The sequence below is a fragment of the Gamsiella multidivaricata genome (assembly GCF_025024155.1).
Source record: "Gamsiella multidivaricata strain RSA 2152 chromosome Unknown BC939scaffold_28, whole genome shotgun sequence".
Taxonomy (NCBI): Eukaryota; Fungi; Mortierellomycota; class Mortierellomycetes; order Mortierellales; family Mortierellaceae; genus Gamsiella; species Gamsiella multidivaricata.
Genome location: NW_026251736.1, coordinates 213,522 through 228,662, shown reverse-complemented (window position 1 = coordinate 228,662; position 15,141 = coordinate 213,522). Strand labels below are relative to the sequence as shown.

General features: G+C 49.0%; 7 protein-coding genes across 7 annotated transcripts; 3 read left to right on the top strand and 4 right to left on the bottom strand.

Moving 5' to 3' along the window:
• Nucleotide 1: 1 nt before the first annotated feature.
• BC939DRAFT_449774 (Poly(A)+ RNA export protein) lies at nt 2-1,726 on the bottom strand. The gene is made up of 5 exons (XM_051555430.1): nt 1,558-1,726; nt 1,374-1,460; nt 1,171-1,263; nt 320-1,033; nt 2-220 (listed from the first exon to the last, which is right to left on the bottom strand). Exons 1-5 carry the CDS (start codon nt 1,585-1,587, stop codon nt 131-133), a joined length of 1,014 nt encoding a protein of 337 aa, XP_051412825.1. The 5' UTR covers nt 1,588-1,726; the 3' UTR covers nt 2-130.
• A 156-nt stretch (nt 1,727-1,882) lies between these two features.
• On the top strand, nt 1,883-2,380 carry BC939DRAFT_502672 (uncharacterized protein; the record flags this gene model as incomplete). Its single annotated transcript, XM_051560305.1, has 1 exon — nt 1,883-2,380. One exon carries the CDS (start codon nt 1,883-1,885, stop codon nt 2,378-2,380), a length of 498 nt encoding a protein of 165 aa, XP_051412824.1.
• A 408-nt stretch (nt 2,381-2,788) lies between these two features.
• On the top strand, nt 2,789-3,857 carry BC939DRAFT_502671 (uncharacterized protein; the record flags this gene model as incomplete). The annotated part of the gene is made up of 3 exons (XM_051560304.1): nt 2,789-3,278; nt 3,390-3,584; nt 3,682-3,857. 3 exons carry the CDS (start codon nt 2,789-2,791, stop codon nt 3,855-3,857), a joined length of 861 nt encoding a protein of 286 aa, XP_051412823.1.
• A 70-nt stretch (nt 3,858-3,927) lies between these two features.
• Nucleotides 3,928-5,517, bottom strand: BC939DRAFT_449770 (SGNH hydrolase-type esterase domain-containing protein). Its single transcript, XM_051555429.1, has 7 exons — nt 5,367-5,517; nt 5,180-5,237; nt 5,046-5,099; nt 4,821-4,942; nt 4,620-4,720; nt 4,315-4,515; nt 3,928-4,226 (listed from the first exon to the last, which is right to left on the bottom strand). The coding sequence occupies exons 1-7, from the start codon at nt 5,457-5,459 to the stop codon at nt 4,025-4,027; spliced, it is 831 nt and encodes a 276-aa protein (XP_051412822.1). The 5' UTR covers nt 5,460-5,517; the 3' UTR covers nt 3,928-4,024.
• A 113-nt stretch (nt 5,518-5,630) lies between these two features.
• BC939DRAFT_449765 (kinase-like domain-containing protein) lies at nt 5,631-8,348 on the top strand. The gene is made up of 2 exons (XM_051555428.1): nt 5,631-7,136; nt 7,254-8,348. The coding sequence occupies exons 1-2, from the start codon at nt 6,129-6,131 to the stop codon at nt 8,316-8,318; spliced, it is 2,073 nt and encodes a 690-aa protein (XP_051412821.1). The 5' UTR covers nt 5,631-6,128; the 3' UTR covers nt 8,319-8,348.
• Nucleotides 8,349-10,772: 2,424 nt separating this feature from the next.
• Nucleotides 10,773-13,829, bottom strand: BC939DRAFT_396558 (vacuolar protein 14 C-terminal Fig4p binding-domain-containing protein; the record flags this gene model as incomplete). The annotated part of the gene is made up of 8 exons (XM_051552304.1): nt 10,773-10,936; nt 11,031-11,110; nt 11,211-11,329; nt 11,435-11,969; nt 12,222-13,054; nt 13,154-13,321; nt 13,457-13,607; nt 13,738-13,829. The coding sequence occupies 8 exons, from the start codon at nt 13,827-13,829 to the stop codon at nt 10,773-10,775; spliced, it is 2,142 nt and encodes a 713-aa protein (XP_051412820.1).
• A 563-nt stretch (nt 13,830-14,392) lies between these two features.
• BC939DRAFT_492553 (uncharacterized protein) lies at nt 14,393-14,877 on the bottom strand (the record flags this gene model as incomplete). Its single annotated transcript, XM_051559530.1, has 1 exon — nt 14,393-14,877. Exon 1 carries the CDS (start codon nt 14,816-14,818, stop codon nt 14,393-14,395), a length of 426 nt encoding a protein of 141 aa, XP_051412819.1. The 5' UTR covers nt 14,819-14,877.
• Between the last annotated feature and the right edge of the window lie 264 nt (nt 14,878-15,141).

The following is a 15,141-nucleotide window of genomic DNA, read 5'->3' as shown; positions in this document are numbered from 1 at the left end:
GGTGGAAGGCTGCCAAAGGAGATGGATTTTATTATGCGATACTATGCCAAGATTGCAAGAGTGGGGGTTGTTATGTGCAAGTTGAAGAATCGAATTCTTCAAGTAAAGAGAGGGCAGCAGGGACACGGGATTATGTGCGCTTCCTTGGCTTGGCCTCCTCGTCTATCACAGGATGCAGCATAATCTTATTCTGACTCTGTTGATCCACTCCGCCATGCCCCTACAGATGAAATTATAAGAGAGATCCAGATGAGTAAAAAGACACAAGCAACCACTTGACAATATTGCATTCCAAGAAACAAAAACCGCTGTTGCCTACCTTGCTCCAGTCATAGCTGATGGCGTAAGCAAAAATTGATCCATTGCGATTGAAGCAGGTCGATGAGATTGGGCACCCAACCTTCGGAAACGACTTCAGCTTCTGTCTTGAATCCTTATCCCAGAAGTTGAACCCACCATCTGCGCCAGCGGTCGAGAACGTGCCATGGATCGGGTGCCAGTTAATAGCATTGACGGCGTACACATCCGCCTTGTCCCGCATAGTCTGGCCACCTTCACGATGACACTTGAACGAGAAATTCTTTGAAGCGTCCTTGTCTTCGACATACTGAATGGCAACGCGTCCTTCAATACTTCCTATGCCATATCCCGTACCATCTCCAAAGCAAGAGATCGTCCTTGTTTGCCATTTCAGCGGACTCGTCATGGTTTTAAATGGCGTACTGGGATTGTTGAGATTGTATACAATGACATGACGATCTGCAGTTCCGGCGACCAAGAGAGGGAAGACGCTGTCCATTGTATACAGCCTTTCAGGGAGAGTGACAGTCGAGATTGGTGTTGGTTGGCGAGTATCCCAGTATTTGATGGTCTTGTCCCAACTGCCCGTTGCGAGGATCGGGTTCGGACCGTCGACCCAACGGATCTCACGGATCGGGGCGTCATGTTGTGCGACTTGTGTTGATTGTCCTGTGGATATATCAAAGAGTTTGCCGACCTTGTCTGCGCCACCTGATGCAAGTTTTGTTCCATCCTAAGATGAAGGTTGAAAAAATTGATTTGGAGGAGGAGGAGGAGGAGGAGGAGGAGGAGGAGGGATTAATCACTACGGCCATGGTGCTTTCAGATGCAACAAATTTGTTTAATTTCAAATCTAGTTTCTTCGCTTACCTTACTCCATGCACAGCACAAAGCCGGTGCGCCGTGCGAGTACATTGCTTTGGCAATACTGCCTCCGTTGGACTGAATCTCATAGATGCGGACCTAATTATCGATGGGCGAACAACAAACAGAGTACATGAGATACTGCTAAAAATCAAAAGTGAAGTCGGCAACTCAATTGCACATGTAGACACTTTCTAGTATGCTCTTACATTGTTGTCCCAGGAAGATGCTGCCAGAAAGTCTGCCTGCGGCGAGAACTGGATTTCGGAGATACCATCGGCTGGAGGGTGCTGGACCTAAGGTATACAAAAAAAAAAAAAAAAAAAAAAAAAAAGTTGAGTCCACCGCGTAATAATCCTCAGTCCGTTGTTTATTTCTGCAATGCACCAATACCTCCATATCCTGGGTCGGCGCCTTGATCATGGTGAATGTCGCGAAGGGAACGTCAGTCTGGTGCTGTGATTTTGATATGGACTTCCTGAATGCTGTCTGGTCCCTCTAAGAGTCTTGTCCTGTTGATGTGTCGTTGGTGATTGAGGAATGAGGACGAAGTTGGAGAAAGTAGAAAGTCCGGTTCTTTTTTGATCAACAGTTCTGACTGGTATTTATCAGGTGACAGGTTTTCGCCTTCTTTCCGCATCGCCTTCTTGTGCTGTGCTGCTGGCATCAGGTGGATCTGCTTTGCCACTCGCAGCCGTTTGTGCCTCAGCCTTCAACCATGGCGGACATGATCCCTGACCTCACTCATTATGTCCAAGGCCTGGACTCTGCCTCATTCCCCTTAAAGGTTGCCACCGAAGCCGACAAAAGCGATGCGCTCACGGTCCACTTTACGGTTGTCACTCTGGAACACTATATCGTAGAGATCGCATTGAACGGACAGGGTTTCCGGGTTGTTACCCTCTCCACAGCAGCAGCACCAGTGTCGACACCACTTTCTTCACCCCAATTGAGGACTGAGAACAGATCCGAGGCTGACACCGCATTATCATCAGGATCCTCAACCCCGATTGAACAACCATTATCTGCACGGCAACAAGAAGCCAGCTTAGGGATGGTCTACGAGACTATTGAAGCACTTCTGATGGCAGTCAGTCCAGGATTTGAAGAATTCTTCGGACAGGAGCTCGCTCGCAAACTGGAAAGTGTCTTGTGGGATCGGTTCCAGTATCAGCAGGATGAAGGCGACTCTGACAATGAAGACCTGGAGGACTAGGCTATTCATGGTATCCAATAAAAGATAACAGGACCACAGTGGATGCTGGATGCTCTTTCATCAGTTGCTTTGCTGTGTGAAGTGCTGCGCCTACAATCGTCTTATCAATGTACAGTGCTGCGATGGATACCGCGCGGTTTTTTTATCTCCGCTGTGGAGCAGGTTTCTGTTGCCACCAAAACAGGGAGTGGATTCTTAAGGGCTTTACACATTTTCCTCGAGCCCAAAGGACGAATCACTTACACATCCTCACATCCACTTCGCCTTCACTCATTCGTCGTTTATCAGCTCAAGGATTGGATCAGATCGCTTCTTCTACATCAGTTTGCGAAGCACAGGAGCGAAGCTATACCCGGAGTTTTTAGCGCCCTTTCCGTTTGCCAGCGAGTGACAGGACTACACACAAAGATGTCATATACACACAGTGCACCAGGCGCAGGAGTGCCGCAATACACCCCCGAAGAGATCGCCTACTGGGAGTCGCTGGGCTATGTGATGGACCCTTCCTATGCCGCCACACCGACAGTAGCGGCAGCACCTATCATTGATCCCAATTATGCTCAATACCAACAACAGTACCCTGTTGGGCCAGCCGCCGCGCCTTCAATACCATCAGTACCAGCAAGGACTCCTTATACGTCAGGACATCGTGGTCCTAATTCTGGCTATTATCAGAGCGGCCCAAAATCAGCGAATCCGTATGGAGGGTACAGCAATGAATATGAAGACCTGAACAGAATCTTTACAGATCCGAAAAAGGCGCAAGAAGAGGCTGCAGCCGCGGCTGCGAAGGCAGAGGAGGAAGATAAAGCAGCGAAGGCGAAGGCGGCGGCGACAGTGGTTCGGAAGGCAGCAGGACAGGTCTGGGAAGATTCATCTCTGCTGGAATTTGATGAAAGTACGAACCAGTCTGTCATCGTTGTTTGTTCGGGTTGATATTGGGAATGATAGAAGTTGATGGCTGTTATGGATTATCTAACGCAATGCTTGCTTCTTTCCATGATGTTAGATGACTTTCGATTGTTTGCAGGAGACTTGGGCAACGAAGTGACTGATGAGCTGCTGACAAAGACCTTTTCCAAGTACCCGACTTTTTTGAAGGCTAAGGTAGTCCGCGACAAGAGAACCCAAAAGACAAAAGGATACGGCTTCATAAGTTTCGCCGAGCCTGACGACTTTGCTCGTGCATGGAAAGAAATGAATGGTAAGATTTTTTTTTTCCTCTACTTAACAAGGAAGCGCTTATTCAATCGAAGTCAGGTTTTAACACCCCAGCTTTTCTATTGCGACTGTGATGATAGGTAAATACGTTGGAAACCGACCTATAAAACTGAGAAAGAGCCAGTGGAAAGATCGCAATGTTGAAATTGTTAGAGAACCAAAGCCTGCTCGCGGGCCCTATGATCCGGAGGCACTCACGCGAAAAGAGCGCGCCAAGCCGTACAAGGTCAAGAAGCTGAACAACGCTGGAAAGTAGTTTCCTTCGTCTTAATAAAATTGTCCTTTGGCCTCGATCCACACTAACATGACAATAACAAACATGATGCATGGATTGATGAATGCTTTATTGGCTCGATGTGAAGTGAGTGGAGAAACGATAAGGGAGATTTCTTCGTCAACCTTGTAAGAACCCCGAGGCAGCGCTCAAAGGCCAAGATCCGATCGGAAGAGAGCAAATTCTCTCTTGACCATGTCTGGTCGGATCACAGGCACCCAATCCTTGGCCATCTTGGTGTATCCAATCTCACTAAAGTGGCGACCATTCTGCCAATACAGATTCTTGCGCTTCATCTCAAAATTGCTCGCCAAATCGATCTGGAGTCCTGGAAGCACACCATCGTCATTTCTGGATGAGTTAAAAGAGATAGTGTAAGGTTAGGAATCCGTCTACGTTTTCGAATGCGTAGCTTTGGCAAAGAACTGAAGGTGCTTACTTTTTGACATATTCTTCAATGAGACGGTTCCTCGCGAGTTTATCCACCCTCTGTTGCTCTGTCAAATAGATATCATCTCCTGCAGTGGGAATGGTGCATAGATAAATCGACTTCCCTTCCTTTCCCGTACGCTTCAATGCCTGGCAAATCAACTCCAAGTTACGGAGTGTGTCCTGAGGCGTCAATGATGGGTTTCTTTGTCTATTAGAAAAAAATATCGCGGTAACTATTGTCAGTATGCGGTGTAGTAATTTCATCCGCACACAATGTTTGCAAGCTCCTGAAGGGTTGCGGCAGTGACTTACAATACATCATAGGATCCGAGCATGATAATGACAATCTCGGCTCGTAGGTATTTGGGATCCTGAAGAAGTCGTGCCAACAGCTCTGGTTTCTCCAATCGTTTCTAATGATAAAAACAAAGTCAGCATGACAATAAGTACATTGCCTAGGATGCACTGTCGGCAAGAATACAACATCACAAGTGCCGATCTTGGTTGCCGTACAGAATCCGCAGGAAGAAGCCAATCTTCAGTGGAGGTCTTGTATTCTCCACGGTTGAATATCTGCCATGATTGACGAATAGAGACTTCCTTGGCCAATTCTTTGGACAGCTTGTGAGCGATACCTATGCAATCCGTTGGAAAAAAATACAGTCGTGAATAACCGTCGGCTGATGAGCTCTTTGATGGACTGATACCTCTACAACGCCTACACATTGCATTGCGCACCTGAGCCAGCAGTGATAGTGCTGTAATCGCCTACGCCTAGCGCATGGTCGTCTCCTATAGAAAGTGTGACATGTTAGATAAGCTTTTCCCTTGAGATCCGGATCACCAGCGATAAGATGACAGGATAAGCTTGCCAATGACCACAATCGCATGGTTGTAGCTCCCCTTGGTCCGTAGGGAAGGCTCATACCACTAATATGGGATTCAAATTGGTAATAGAATCACAGCAACAATGGAGTGAGAATACCTATATAAGTACGCGGGTATGTTTTCAGGAAGGGAGCTGCAAAAGAACTGATCAGCTGGAGAAGGCAGTTTTACCCTGGAGAGGTAGATGAAGATGAGTTTGAGGTAAAAGAAGCAGATGGTAAAGAAGACCTTGGTGGTCCTGAAGAAGGATCGAATGAACTCCATGGACAATGAAGTGGAGCGGATCGATAAAGGTATAAGCTGTTCAACGTAAAGGAGGAAGCGGTTTGCTCGCACAATTTTCATTTTGCGCATTGGGATTATCACGAGATGAGAACCACAGACCATCCATGTGTGCGCCAATAATTGAATAGGTTTCAGATAAGCTTACTCCCTCACACCCTTGCGCAACCAACCTGGCACTGATGCCCTTCGTATTCTCTTGATTAGAAAATGACTCTTCTTTCCCGCAGACAAAAGACAGACGCGACACAGGAACTGAGTTGGTGAGAGTACAGCTCACCACGAACGACTGTCGGTGGTTGCACACAGATGCATGTGTCCCATCCTTTTCCACAGCTCATTAGGTTCATCCCCATTGACCAACTACAACACAAACATTCCGCTGGGAGCCCTGCCATCCTGCTTCAACAGTCCATTGACCGCAGATATCTTCCATTGTAGCGTTGAACCGTACCGCGCTTTGACCGGCCTTGTGTGAAGAGAAGAGAATAAAATAAGTAAAGCGAACCAACCCAAGTCAAGTATCCAACCAGCCAACCATGCGGCTCGCTTTACTTCTTTCCCCGCATCCTTCACGCTCCTTCCATCTCTGTCTTTCCTGCACCCTTCTCTGTCATCATCCCCCGCTGGCATCCTCATCCTCTAGACACCATGTATCCCTCTCCCTCGGGGCACCACCCTTACAATCCAGCCCAGTACAACACCAACACAACAACCACAGACATCGCACCCGGTCTCACCCACTCCGCCATGTCCACAAGGTCTGACATCATGGACCTCGACTCGCGACCCCTCGAGGCCCATCGCTCAAGGATCCGGAACTATGGTCTCCAAGCCGATGTCGGTCAGCTCGAGAGGCAGCGTTTGTACCAGCAACAGCTCCAACAAGAACTTCAGCAGGAACAGGAACAGCATGATCATCATCCATATCAGCAACAACAACAATCATATCCCTCAGTCTCCATGTCTCGATTGCAGAATCTTCAACAACAGCAACACTATCAACAACAGCAACAACAGCAACAACAGCAACAACAGCTACAGAATCAACAACAGCTACAGAATCAACAACAGCATTCTCCCCAGCAAACATATCAGCATTACCAATACCAGCAACAGCAACAGCAACAGCACCAGAACTACGGACACGATCCCCACCTTCAGTACCAGCCACAACCACCCTACCAGCACCAGCAGCATCAGCAATCTTACCCACCCCAATCCATGCAGCAGAACACTATGGAGCACCATCCCATGACGCCCTCGTCTGCACGCTCTATCGAGACAGAGATGCCCAGTCTGGCCTTCTCAGATGGCAACTCAACCGCCTCAAGGATCCGCCAGTCCCATAGTCCTAGCCTGGCCCCGCCCTCGCCCTCGCCCTCGATCTCACCACCGAGCGCAGACAACAGCCCAGCATCAGGCGACGGGGATTTCTTTCTGACGTCTGTGCTCAACATGATCGTACCCACGGGAACCCCCCCTGTGGCACTTTATGATTATCTACAAGAGTTCAAGCAGCGGCAACTGATCGCCAAAGGAGGCAACGGCGAGATCCGACGAGCATACTGGCCTCTCCATGAGACGTTCGTTATCCTGAAGAGCCTCATCGATACCAAGCACACACCCGCCAAAACCGCAAAGCTCTTTGACAAAGAGGTACTGTTTGTTCGACATTTTGTGCTTCTTTGTTCATTGCTGACAGATACAAAGAGAAAGTGTAGCATTGATAACATTGCCCTTTTTTTTTTAATTTGCTTCCATGCGGCATGAAAGGTCGAGGTGATGAGCCAGTGCCGCCAACATGATAACATTGTACAGTTCTACGGTGTCGCTGTCAGGAACTGCGGCGACGAGCGCAATGGTGAGCGCTTCATGATTATGCAGTACTACGAACACGGCGACCTCGTCAAACTAATGGAGCAGCCAAAACATCTCCCCGAAGCACCTAATTTGACCGACAAAATGTACCTCGCCCTCGACATTGCCCTTGGACTCGACCATCTCTTCAAATGCGGCTTTCATCATGGCGATCTCCACCCCAAAAACGTCTTGATCGATATCCGAAGAGATTGCGGACCACAGCAGTCAGGTCCACGGTATTTGGCGAAACTTACGGATTTTGGACTGAGGCGGATTCGAGGCAACATGAACGCGTTCTCGAGTCAGCAGCTCGGAGGTGTCTTGCAGTTCATGGCTCCAGAACGCATGCCTAAGAACCGACCACGGTATGATGTCCGATGTGATATTTATGCCCTCGGCGTCATTTACTGGTACATCATGGCAGGCCGCTACCCATTCAAGGATCTTTCGACATACAGTCCTGGAGCACGCGAGGAGAGGGTAGACGGAACGCCCGATTGGTACTATAACATCTACACGCAGGCATGGAGTGAAGATCCGAATGCACGGCAACAGAGTCTGGAAGAGATCGTCCAGGCTTTCAGATATAACCTCGGTATTCAAACGTCACCGCCACCACCGAGCCAGTATCTAGATCCGGGACATAGTCACCAGCAACATCTACCACCATCTGCACCTTATGGACGTGAGTATGGTTCGACTTACCCGACATATGTGGGTTACGATGGGAATCCACAGCATTATTCAGGTAGCTCCGGAGGTGGATCGACTATTCGCGGATCGCCTATGATGACGCCGGCGTCGATGCTGACCCCCATGTCCCTCAATGACAGGGCCTCGCCTCACCCACCGTCGCCACTTTTGTCGAATTCTAACATGGTGGCAAATTCTTCAGCTGCACGACCCAACAATCCGAACCATCCACGGAACATGAGAGCGGTCATTCCCAACGGAATGCCCAGCAGCATATACCATTGATGTTCGTACTGTTACTGTTACTGTTACTGTTACTTTTTTTTTTTTTTTTTTTCCTGAGTTAATTAATCGGAGTATTTTTTTGTAGGGGTTCACGATTAAAGCGCAGCATCTGGAATTTGATGTTTATATGTAATACAGCATGGTGTTGGTCGTTGCGCACAGGCGATCCTGCAGATATGTTTATCAGCCCAGGCGCAGCAACTCCAGTGTAACATCTTCGTTCTCATCTTTAGCGCCAATTCTATCGAGATGCGCTCTATCCTGCTGCTATTGGTCTACCAATTTATGCTATAAGCATGAGGTCCAGACTCGTAGACAGCCCAACCTACGACGCATAAATTTAAGGCTATTGCGCCCTGCACTTAAGGGCATCTGAGGCGAGTGCTATTTGGTTAGAAAGTACTCTCGCCATAATGAGACATCGAAGCGGAATCGGACGCTGTAATAACGTCCGTGTGATAGTAGCCTTCTCAGTGTCCAATCCTACTTGGTAGTCCTGCCTGAGCCGGTTAACCGACACCCAGTGCACAAATGATGCCCTCAAAAAATACGCGAAAAATAGATATGAGTGAAGTACCTATAGTTGATTGTTGTCCGTGTTGTAGTTTACTTGATGTGGAGCTGGATCAAGGAGGGGCGTGTGTATGTATGTGGAGAGAGAGAGAGAAAAAGGTGCATCGTCACCTTGCAACCAATTGAGGAAGGATGACTGGCAATATCAGAGCGTGGTATGCACGCGTTGCGGAATGCAGGAACCACATAGCTTTGTTCAAAAGCAAATTCAGAAATATGAGATATCGATCATCGTAGCGTTGGAATACAGCTGAGAGGAAAGTATCAGCGCACTATCGAGTCCTGCGGGTGGGAGCCAATGCTATCTCAAGCATTTCTTATAACGCTCCCGCGCTCGTTATGATACACTCTACAAGTGACTATTACATCGCTGCTTTCACTTTTTTGCTGCTCTTTGGTAATATCGAGCCACATTATCCGTGGAGGAGAAGATTGTTGGGGTTGCAAGAGCTTCACCTAGTTAAAACAGATGGTCCTTTTGTTACTCATACACACACGCCCGGCCTGATGGACGCATTTCAGAGCTCTAAGCGAATTATTTCTAAACGACAAAAGTATCGAACCCCGGCGCATCAGACTATCGCAAGGTGATCGATTAGGATGCAAGTATGCACCCAGAAACACCATATGGTGGGAAGATAAGTACAGCAGATCGAAAGATAATCCAGCAGCAGCTAGACCCATCCATAAAGACCTTCATTTCAGGTGATGGCTCCGCTTTGCTGTGCACAAACAAGCATGCGTCAATTCTTCTTTACGAACAAGTATCTTCCACTTTTGATATCACAGAGGATCTACTTGCATTCTGTATATTGCATCTTTCCTTGTTAAGTAATATTGCGCTTGGTGCGAACTATGAAGGAAGAACAATAAAAGTTTTTCGCATCTATATGCTCGGTCGACTGCTCTTACTAGACTTGGATTCGCTCGTAAAGTCAGACCCCATCGACCCTGCTCCACCTCCTGTGCCACCGTTAGTAGCAGCCGGTGAAGTCGAAGGAGAAACCGCAGAACCAACGCCTGCGGGCGAAGAAGCCGCCGGCATAGACTGAGGCGCAAGCGGTGGAGTACCCGGAGAACTCGATGCATACGACCGGTTTGCAAGGTAGTTCGCATTACCTTGGTTACTACCCTTGACGAACGAGCTGCGCTGATTTGACCCGGAGGAAGCCGATTGCTGTTGCTGTTGCATCATCTCCAATTGACTCTGTCGATCGCGCGTCCTTCGACGCGATTGTCCTGTGATAGCATTGCCACCACCCGTGGTATTATTGCCGCCTCGCACAGTCTGCTCCATCTCACCTGTCAGCTCCCCATCCTGAAACGTCCTAGTAGGCGAATCTATTCCACCCTGCTGGTGCTGTTGTTGTTGCTGCTGAGGAGCATTATTGTTGTGCGCAAGATCGTACAGCTGTTGCTGTTGCTGAACCTGCTGCTGAAGCTGTTGATGCTCCAATTGCTGCTGCTGTTTCCGCTGATGTTTCTGCTGATGCTGCTGATAATACTGCTGCTGTTGGTTATAGTGTGCTGTTCCTGCGAATCCAGAGCTGCTACCGCTACCATATGTGTTTAACCGAAGGAGTGCCTGGACTGCCTGACGACGCGACCGCTCATGCCGACCTTGCACTGCCTTAAAATGAGAGAGTAGCTCAGGAAATCGTGGTCCTTCTGGATGATGGTTCGAGTGGCTGCTGCCGTAGGTCGTAGCGGCTGCCGAACCTCCTGCTTTTGATCTGGATGAATTCGAAAGTCCCGAAATCGAGTTTGAAGTTGACATGCCGGCTTGCGCTCCTGAACTCGGTCTAAATGTCACAAAACGCACCTGTTAGTTTTCGTTTGTTGATCGTAGGGAGCACTGACAGAGTTTCTCATGGTGCCTACTTACATCTTGGGAACCAGGTGAATGAAGCCCATGGAGCTGACACTGGTCAGTCTGTTCCTGAGCGTGGCAAATGCAGTGCTCTGTGGGAGCAGCATCAAAAGACCATAGAGACATTTGAACAAGTGTGGGTATCGCTCAGGCTCCAACAGTTGAAGTCGAAGATCTATTTTTGTAGAACGAAGGGGCAGTTTGTAAATGAACAGATCAAGGACAAATTCTGTCTTTGAACAATGCTGTTGTTATAAACGCGCACTTACAAGTAAATACGGGCGATTCGATCAGCTGAACCAACTTGTCCACTTGAATCAGTAGGTTAACTGTGATTTCAAATTCGGCACTACAAGTTCATCAAAATCCAAACACAAATGTCAGTAAGCAGTGGAATACTTCCTTTGAAGTCTTCATTATCAATTCGAGGTAACGAGAGATTGACCTACAAGCTCTGAAGAAGAGCAACGGCATGCTCATAATACTGCGCCATAAGGCATAGAGCAAAGGTAGAGACAGGGTTATGGCACCATGACTTGTACAGGACCGTAAACAGCGCTTGCCCGTCCTACAACAGACGGATAAAAGGTGAAGGAGACAAGCACTAGTTACCATTACTATGCTCGGAACAACAGCGATTTGTTAATTTTGGCAGGGTCGCGTGCGCACTTACTCGACTATCAACAGTCTTGAGCCGCTTCCGCAGATCAGCCAGCTCAGGGGCCGTGATCAGGATGATGTTCAGGTTCTGAACCATCGTGTTCGCAAACTCCAGATCCTCGTCCTTTTCCAGGATCTCTGCCAATGTCCTGTAGATCCTCTCCGAGTTCAGACTCACACATAGCTGCCGGATAATAACACTCCCACGATTTTCTAGTAGTCGACGGTCGGTGCTGAAGAGCGAGAGCATGTTCAACATAAAGTTGTAGAAATAGGCATCATCCGAGTGAGATGAAATCTGGGCCAAAAGCTGGAGATCACGCTTGATGACTTCCTCTGACGGATCCGATAAGGTCTTCAGCAACACGGGAAAACTTCCGTCGTCGATCGCTAAAATTAGATGTGGAGCTCGTTTGTGGAGCATGAGCAGCCACTCCAAGCTGGCCACGCGTGTCTGCTCATGCTCGTTCAAGAATTGGAGTGTCAACGCGTTCACCGTGGCCACGTAATCAAACTCGAGCTGGTCTGCAGTTGGTTTCTGGTACGGACTTGGGGAGGCTGTGTGATCAGTGGTAGAGTCCCTAGGTGATTGGGTGGCCTGATCCTTATGAGGTCCTCCGGCGGACATCTTTGAGGCGATGGATCCTGACGTTCCAAAAGACATGGTCGAACGATCCTGACTCTTAAGAGATTGTGGGCGTGGCGAATGCGATCGGGGGTGATAAGACCGATCAGAGGACAGTGCTCCAGCGGGTGGTGCCGACTGTTGCTGTTGTTGCGGCTCCGGCGGAAGTGCTGACTCCAAAACGAGTTTGTATAAACTGAGGTTGGTCTCAATGGCGATCGCGCGGATAGAATTGACAGAGTGTGCGAGGCAAGGCAAGACCGCTGGAATGAGAGTAGGAGTGAATTGGATCATAACGTCCTTGGCCAGGCTCATGAATTCATTGATCCATCGCAAGGCGGTCTCTTGAATGTCCTCGTCGTTGGATGTGAGGTGAGGCTTGAGGATCCGGACGATTTTCGCATAGTTAATGTTGACTCCTTGACCAGGTACCCAGTTGCCCTTGCCCTGTCCTGTTGACTCGCTCTCGAGAAGATCCAAATCTTTGCCCATTTGTCCCGATGTCGTTGAGACTAGAGAACCTTCGGCCTTAACTTCCGACATTTGCAGTTGCTTGAGTCGAGCCTGTAACATCTCGTGCTGCTGTTGTTGTTGAAGCTCGGCCACCTCCCGGATCTCTGTCAAAAAGTCGTTCAGCAACTTTTGTGTCAAGGTCCTCACATCCGGATTAGAATCACTCAAGAAATACAAAAGCCCATCCAAGAAATCGGGCAGATATGAGACAAGTTCCAGGTCCGGAATGGAATCCAAGACCGCGATCCAGGTGACGAGGTAGTTGCGTGTCCATGAGTTTTTGCTGTAGACACGTTCTGCAAGAAGAGGGATGAACCGTGGGAGTGAGAACTGAGAGACGCGGGGCAGCGCCAGGGCGAGTTGCTGGGGATCCTGGTGGTCGATGTGGGTAATGGGTCCAGAATACGCGATCGACTGTTCGTGCACAATATCCTTGACCAGGCGATCCAGCAGTTCTGCTCCGTTCTTGACAGACATTTCCGAGTCTGCATAGAGCTGTTCAATCGGCAGATAGTATGTAAATACGCGATTAGAGAAAGATGTGCACAAGAATCAGTCGTGAATGAGTTCGGCGTGAGATGTGTATTTCCTTACTTTGCTCATGGCATCAAAGAGCTCATTAAAGTACCGGAGAATGCTCCCTCTTGCGACCTTGGCGATGTTGTACATACTCTCGCAGGCATAGTACCGCACGCGAGAGTCTTGGTCAGCAAAGCACATGAGCACTGGTGGGACAATGCTCTCGAGATATGTTGACACGCCCTACAACAGAACATGGAAAGACAGTCAGTCAGTCTATCCGTTTGACAGCTACCTTCATCGGCGCAAGGGCAAGAGTATGAATAGGAGAAGGAAAGAAGGAAAGAAAAAAGAAAAAGAAAAAGATGCATGGCGTACCCCTGCGAGAGAGATGGAGGTTGCCGCGAGTCCAATGAGCCCTCCGTTGCGGGCATTGGGCGATACAGAGTAGACAAAGTCTGTGACGAGGGCTTGGATGGTCAGCTTGATCTTGGCCGTGTCGTTAGCAATCACATACTCGCGGATAACTCTGAAAGAACGCAGAGAAGAAAAGATAGACAATTGCTTTTGAGATACATATGCATAATAGGCGATATGCTCCTCCCTTCCGTCCATCCTCCTCCGTCGTTGGAACAAGCGACTGCAGACAAGTAAAGTACCTCTCGACCTCGAGGGCAGCCCCCTTACGCTTGTCGTATAACTTGTCTGAGAGGCCCCTGGAGACCTGTGGACTGAGGATGTAGTCGGACATGACAGAGGGCGGAGGCAAGGGAATGGTGGCGTGTTGATGTGTTGCTCGACTACAGAGGGTTGGCGCGCTTGCTCGAAAGGGGCGAGGAGAGCAGAGTGACGCGCTTTCGCGTGTTGAAGAGAAGGTGAGGAGGGTTGATCGAGATGAGGAGGAGAATAGTGGAGGGATTAGCGAGAGGAAGAAAAAGAGTGATTGAGAGTGAGATTGAGGAGATTGAGGATGAAGATGAGGAGGAGAGTACACAACGCAATGGGAGGGAAGAAGAGGGGAGGAGGGAGGAGGAGGAAAGAGCAAGTAGAAAAACTTATGGCGAAGAACCAAAACTTTCTCTCCCACGAGGATAAGGGGCAGGCACGCGTTCCACCCAGGCACTTTTTCTAGGCTTTTATTTATTTTTTTGAAAGATGCCTTTATTCCATACGACTGTACATCACCACCCACAAGATATGGCATCAAGCAACCAAGAAAAAGGAAATTGACGGAGCCTAAAGTTAGAGGATTCATCTATAACCTTGCCTCGCTGGAAAGAGAACAAGTACTAAAGAAAAACATCTTTCTTCCCCTCAGAAAGGTCCAGGGAAAGCCCCAACGCCCGGTCCGATGCCAGGCCCAAGGAGAGGCCCAACGCCCGGCCCGATGCCAGGCCCAAGAAGAGGCCCAGACGCGCCAAATGGTGCGGCCACGGGGGCAGGAATAGCAGCAGGTACTGGTACCGGGAAGGGTTGCTCCACAGGGAAGGGTTGGGGCACACGAATGATCCTCAGTCGATCACGAAGACGGCGGTCTCTGCTGCAGTCATCATCGCAGCTGTCATCATCGCAGTCGTCGTCCCCGTCGTAGTCATTACAGTCGTAGTCGCAGTCATCGCCTCGCTTGGCAAGGTCCATCCTCTGGAGAGGCCCAGCCGGGGCACTGTGCACTGCTGTTGTGAACATCGCGGTCGCCAGTAACGCAATCGTCAAGAGCAGGATAGTCTTTCTCGGTGCCATTTTGTCAGGTAGTTGTAAGGAAGGATATAAAGTAGAGAAAGACGCGCTGTGTGTATGTGAGGATGAGTGAGAGTATGAAGAGTATCTGGGATCCATCCAAGGATGCGGGCATGGGAGTTCCTTTTATAGGCCATTGAAGCCTGGTTATCGCACGGACCACTTTGTATGGTTCCCATTGTACGCGTCCATGTACAGAGTTGGCCGTTGGTAGCCGATGTGCACAGAGCTGGGATAGATAATAACAGTAGTTGTTGAAGTGATATAGTGCCCCACCACCGAACAGCATTGACCCCACTTGCACAGATCCGCTTGGCCCCCTTTGC

What these genes read in the sequence shown, in the direction of transcription:
- BC939DRAFT_449774 (XM_051555430.1), bottom strand. Translation starts at nt 1,587, where the DNA reads ATGATCAAGGCGCCGACCCAGGATATGGAG. An exon ending in CGCCGACCCAGGATATGGAG is followed by an intron (nt 1,461 to 1,557) that starts GTATTGGTGCAT and finishes TGTATACCTTAG; the next exon opens with GTCCAGCACCCTCCAGCCGA. An exon ending in TGTGCTGTGCATGGAGTAAG is followed by an intron (nt 1,034 to 1,170) that starts GTAAGCGAAGAA and finishes CCTTCATCTTAG; the next exon opens with GATGGAACAAAACTTGCATC.
- BC939DRAFT_449770 (XM_051555429.1), bottom strand. Translation starts at nt 5,459, where the DNA reads ATGGAGTTCATTCGATCCTTCTTCAGGACCACCAAGGTCTTCTTTACC. An exon ending in CACTATCACTGCTGGCTCAG is followed by an intron (nt 4,943 to 5,045) that starts GTGCGCAATGCA and finishes CGGATTGCATAG; the next exon opens with GTATCGCTCACAAGCTGTCC. An exon ending in CTCGGATCCTATGATGTATT is followed by an intron (nt 4,516 to 4,619) that starts GTAAGTCACTGC and finishes TTTTTCTAATAG; the next exon opens with ACAAAGAAACCCATCATTGA.
- BC939DRAFT_449765 (XM_051555428.1), top strand. Translation starts at nt 6,129, where the DNA reads ATGTATCCCTCTCCCTCGGGGCACCACCCTTACAATCCAGCCCAGTAC. An exon ending in CAAAGCTCTTTGACAAAGAG is followed by an intron (nt 7,137 to 7,253) that starts GTACTGTTTGTT and finishes GCGGCATGAAAG; the next exon opens with GTCGAGGTGATGAGCCAGTG.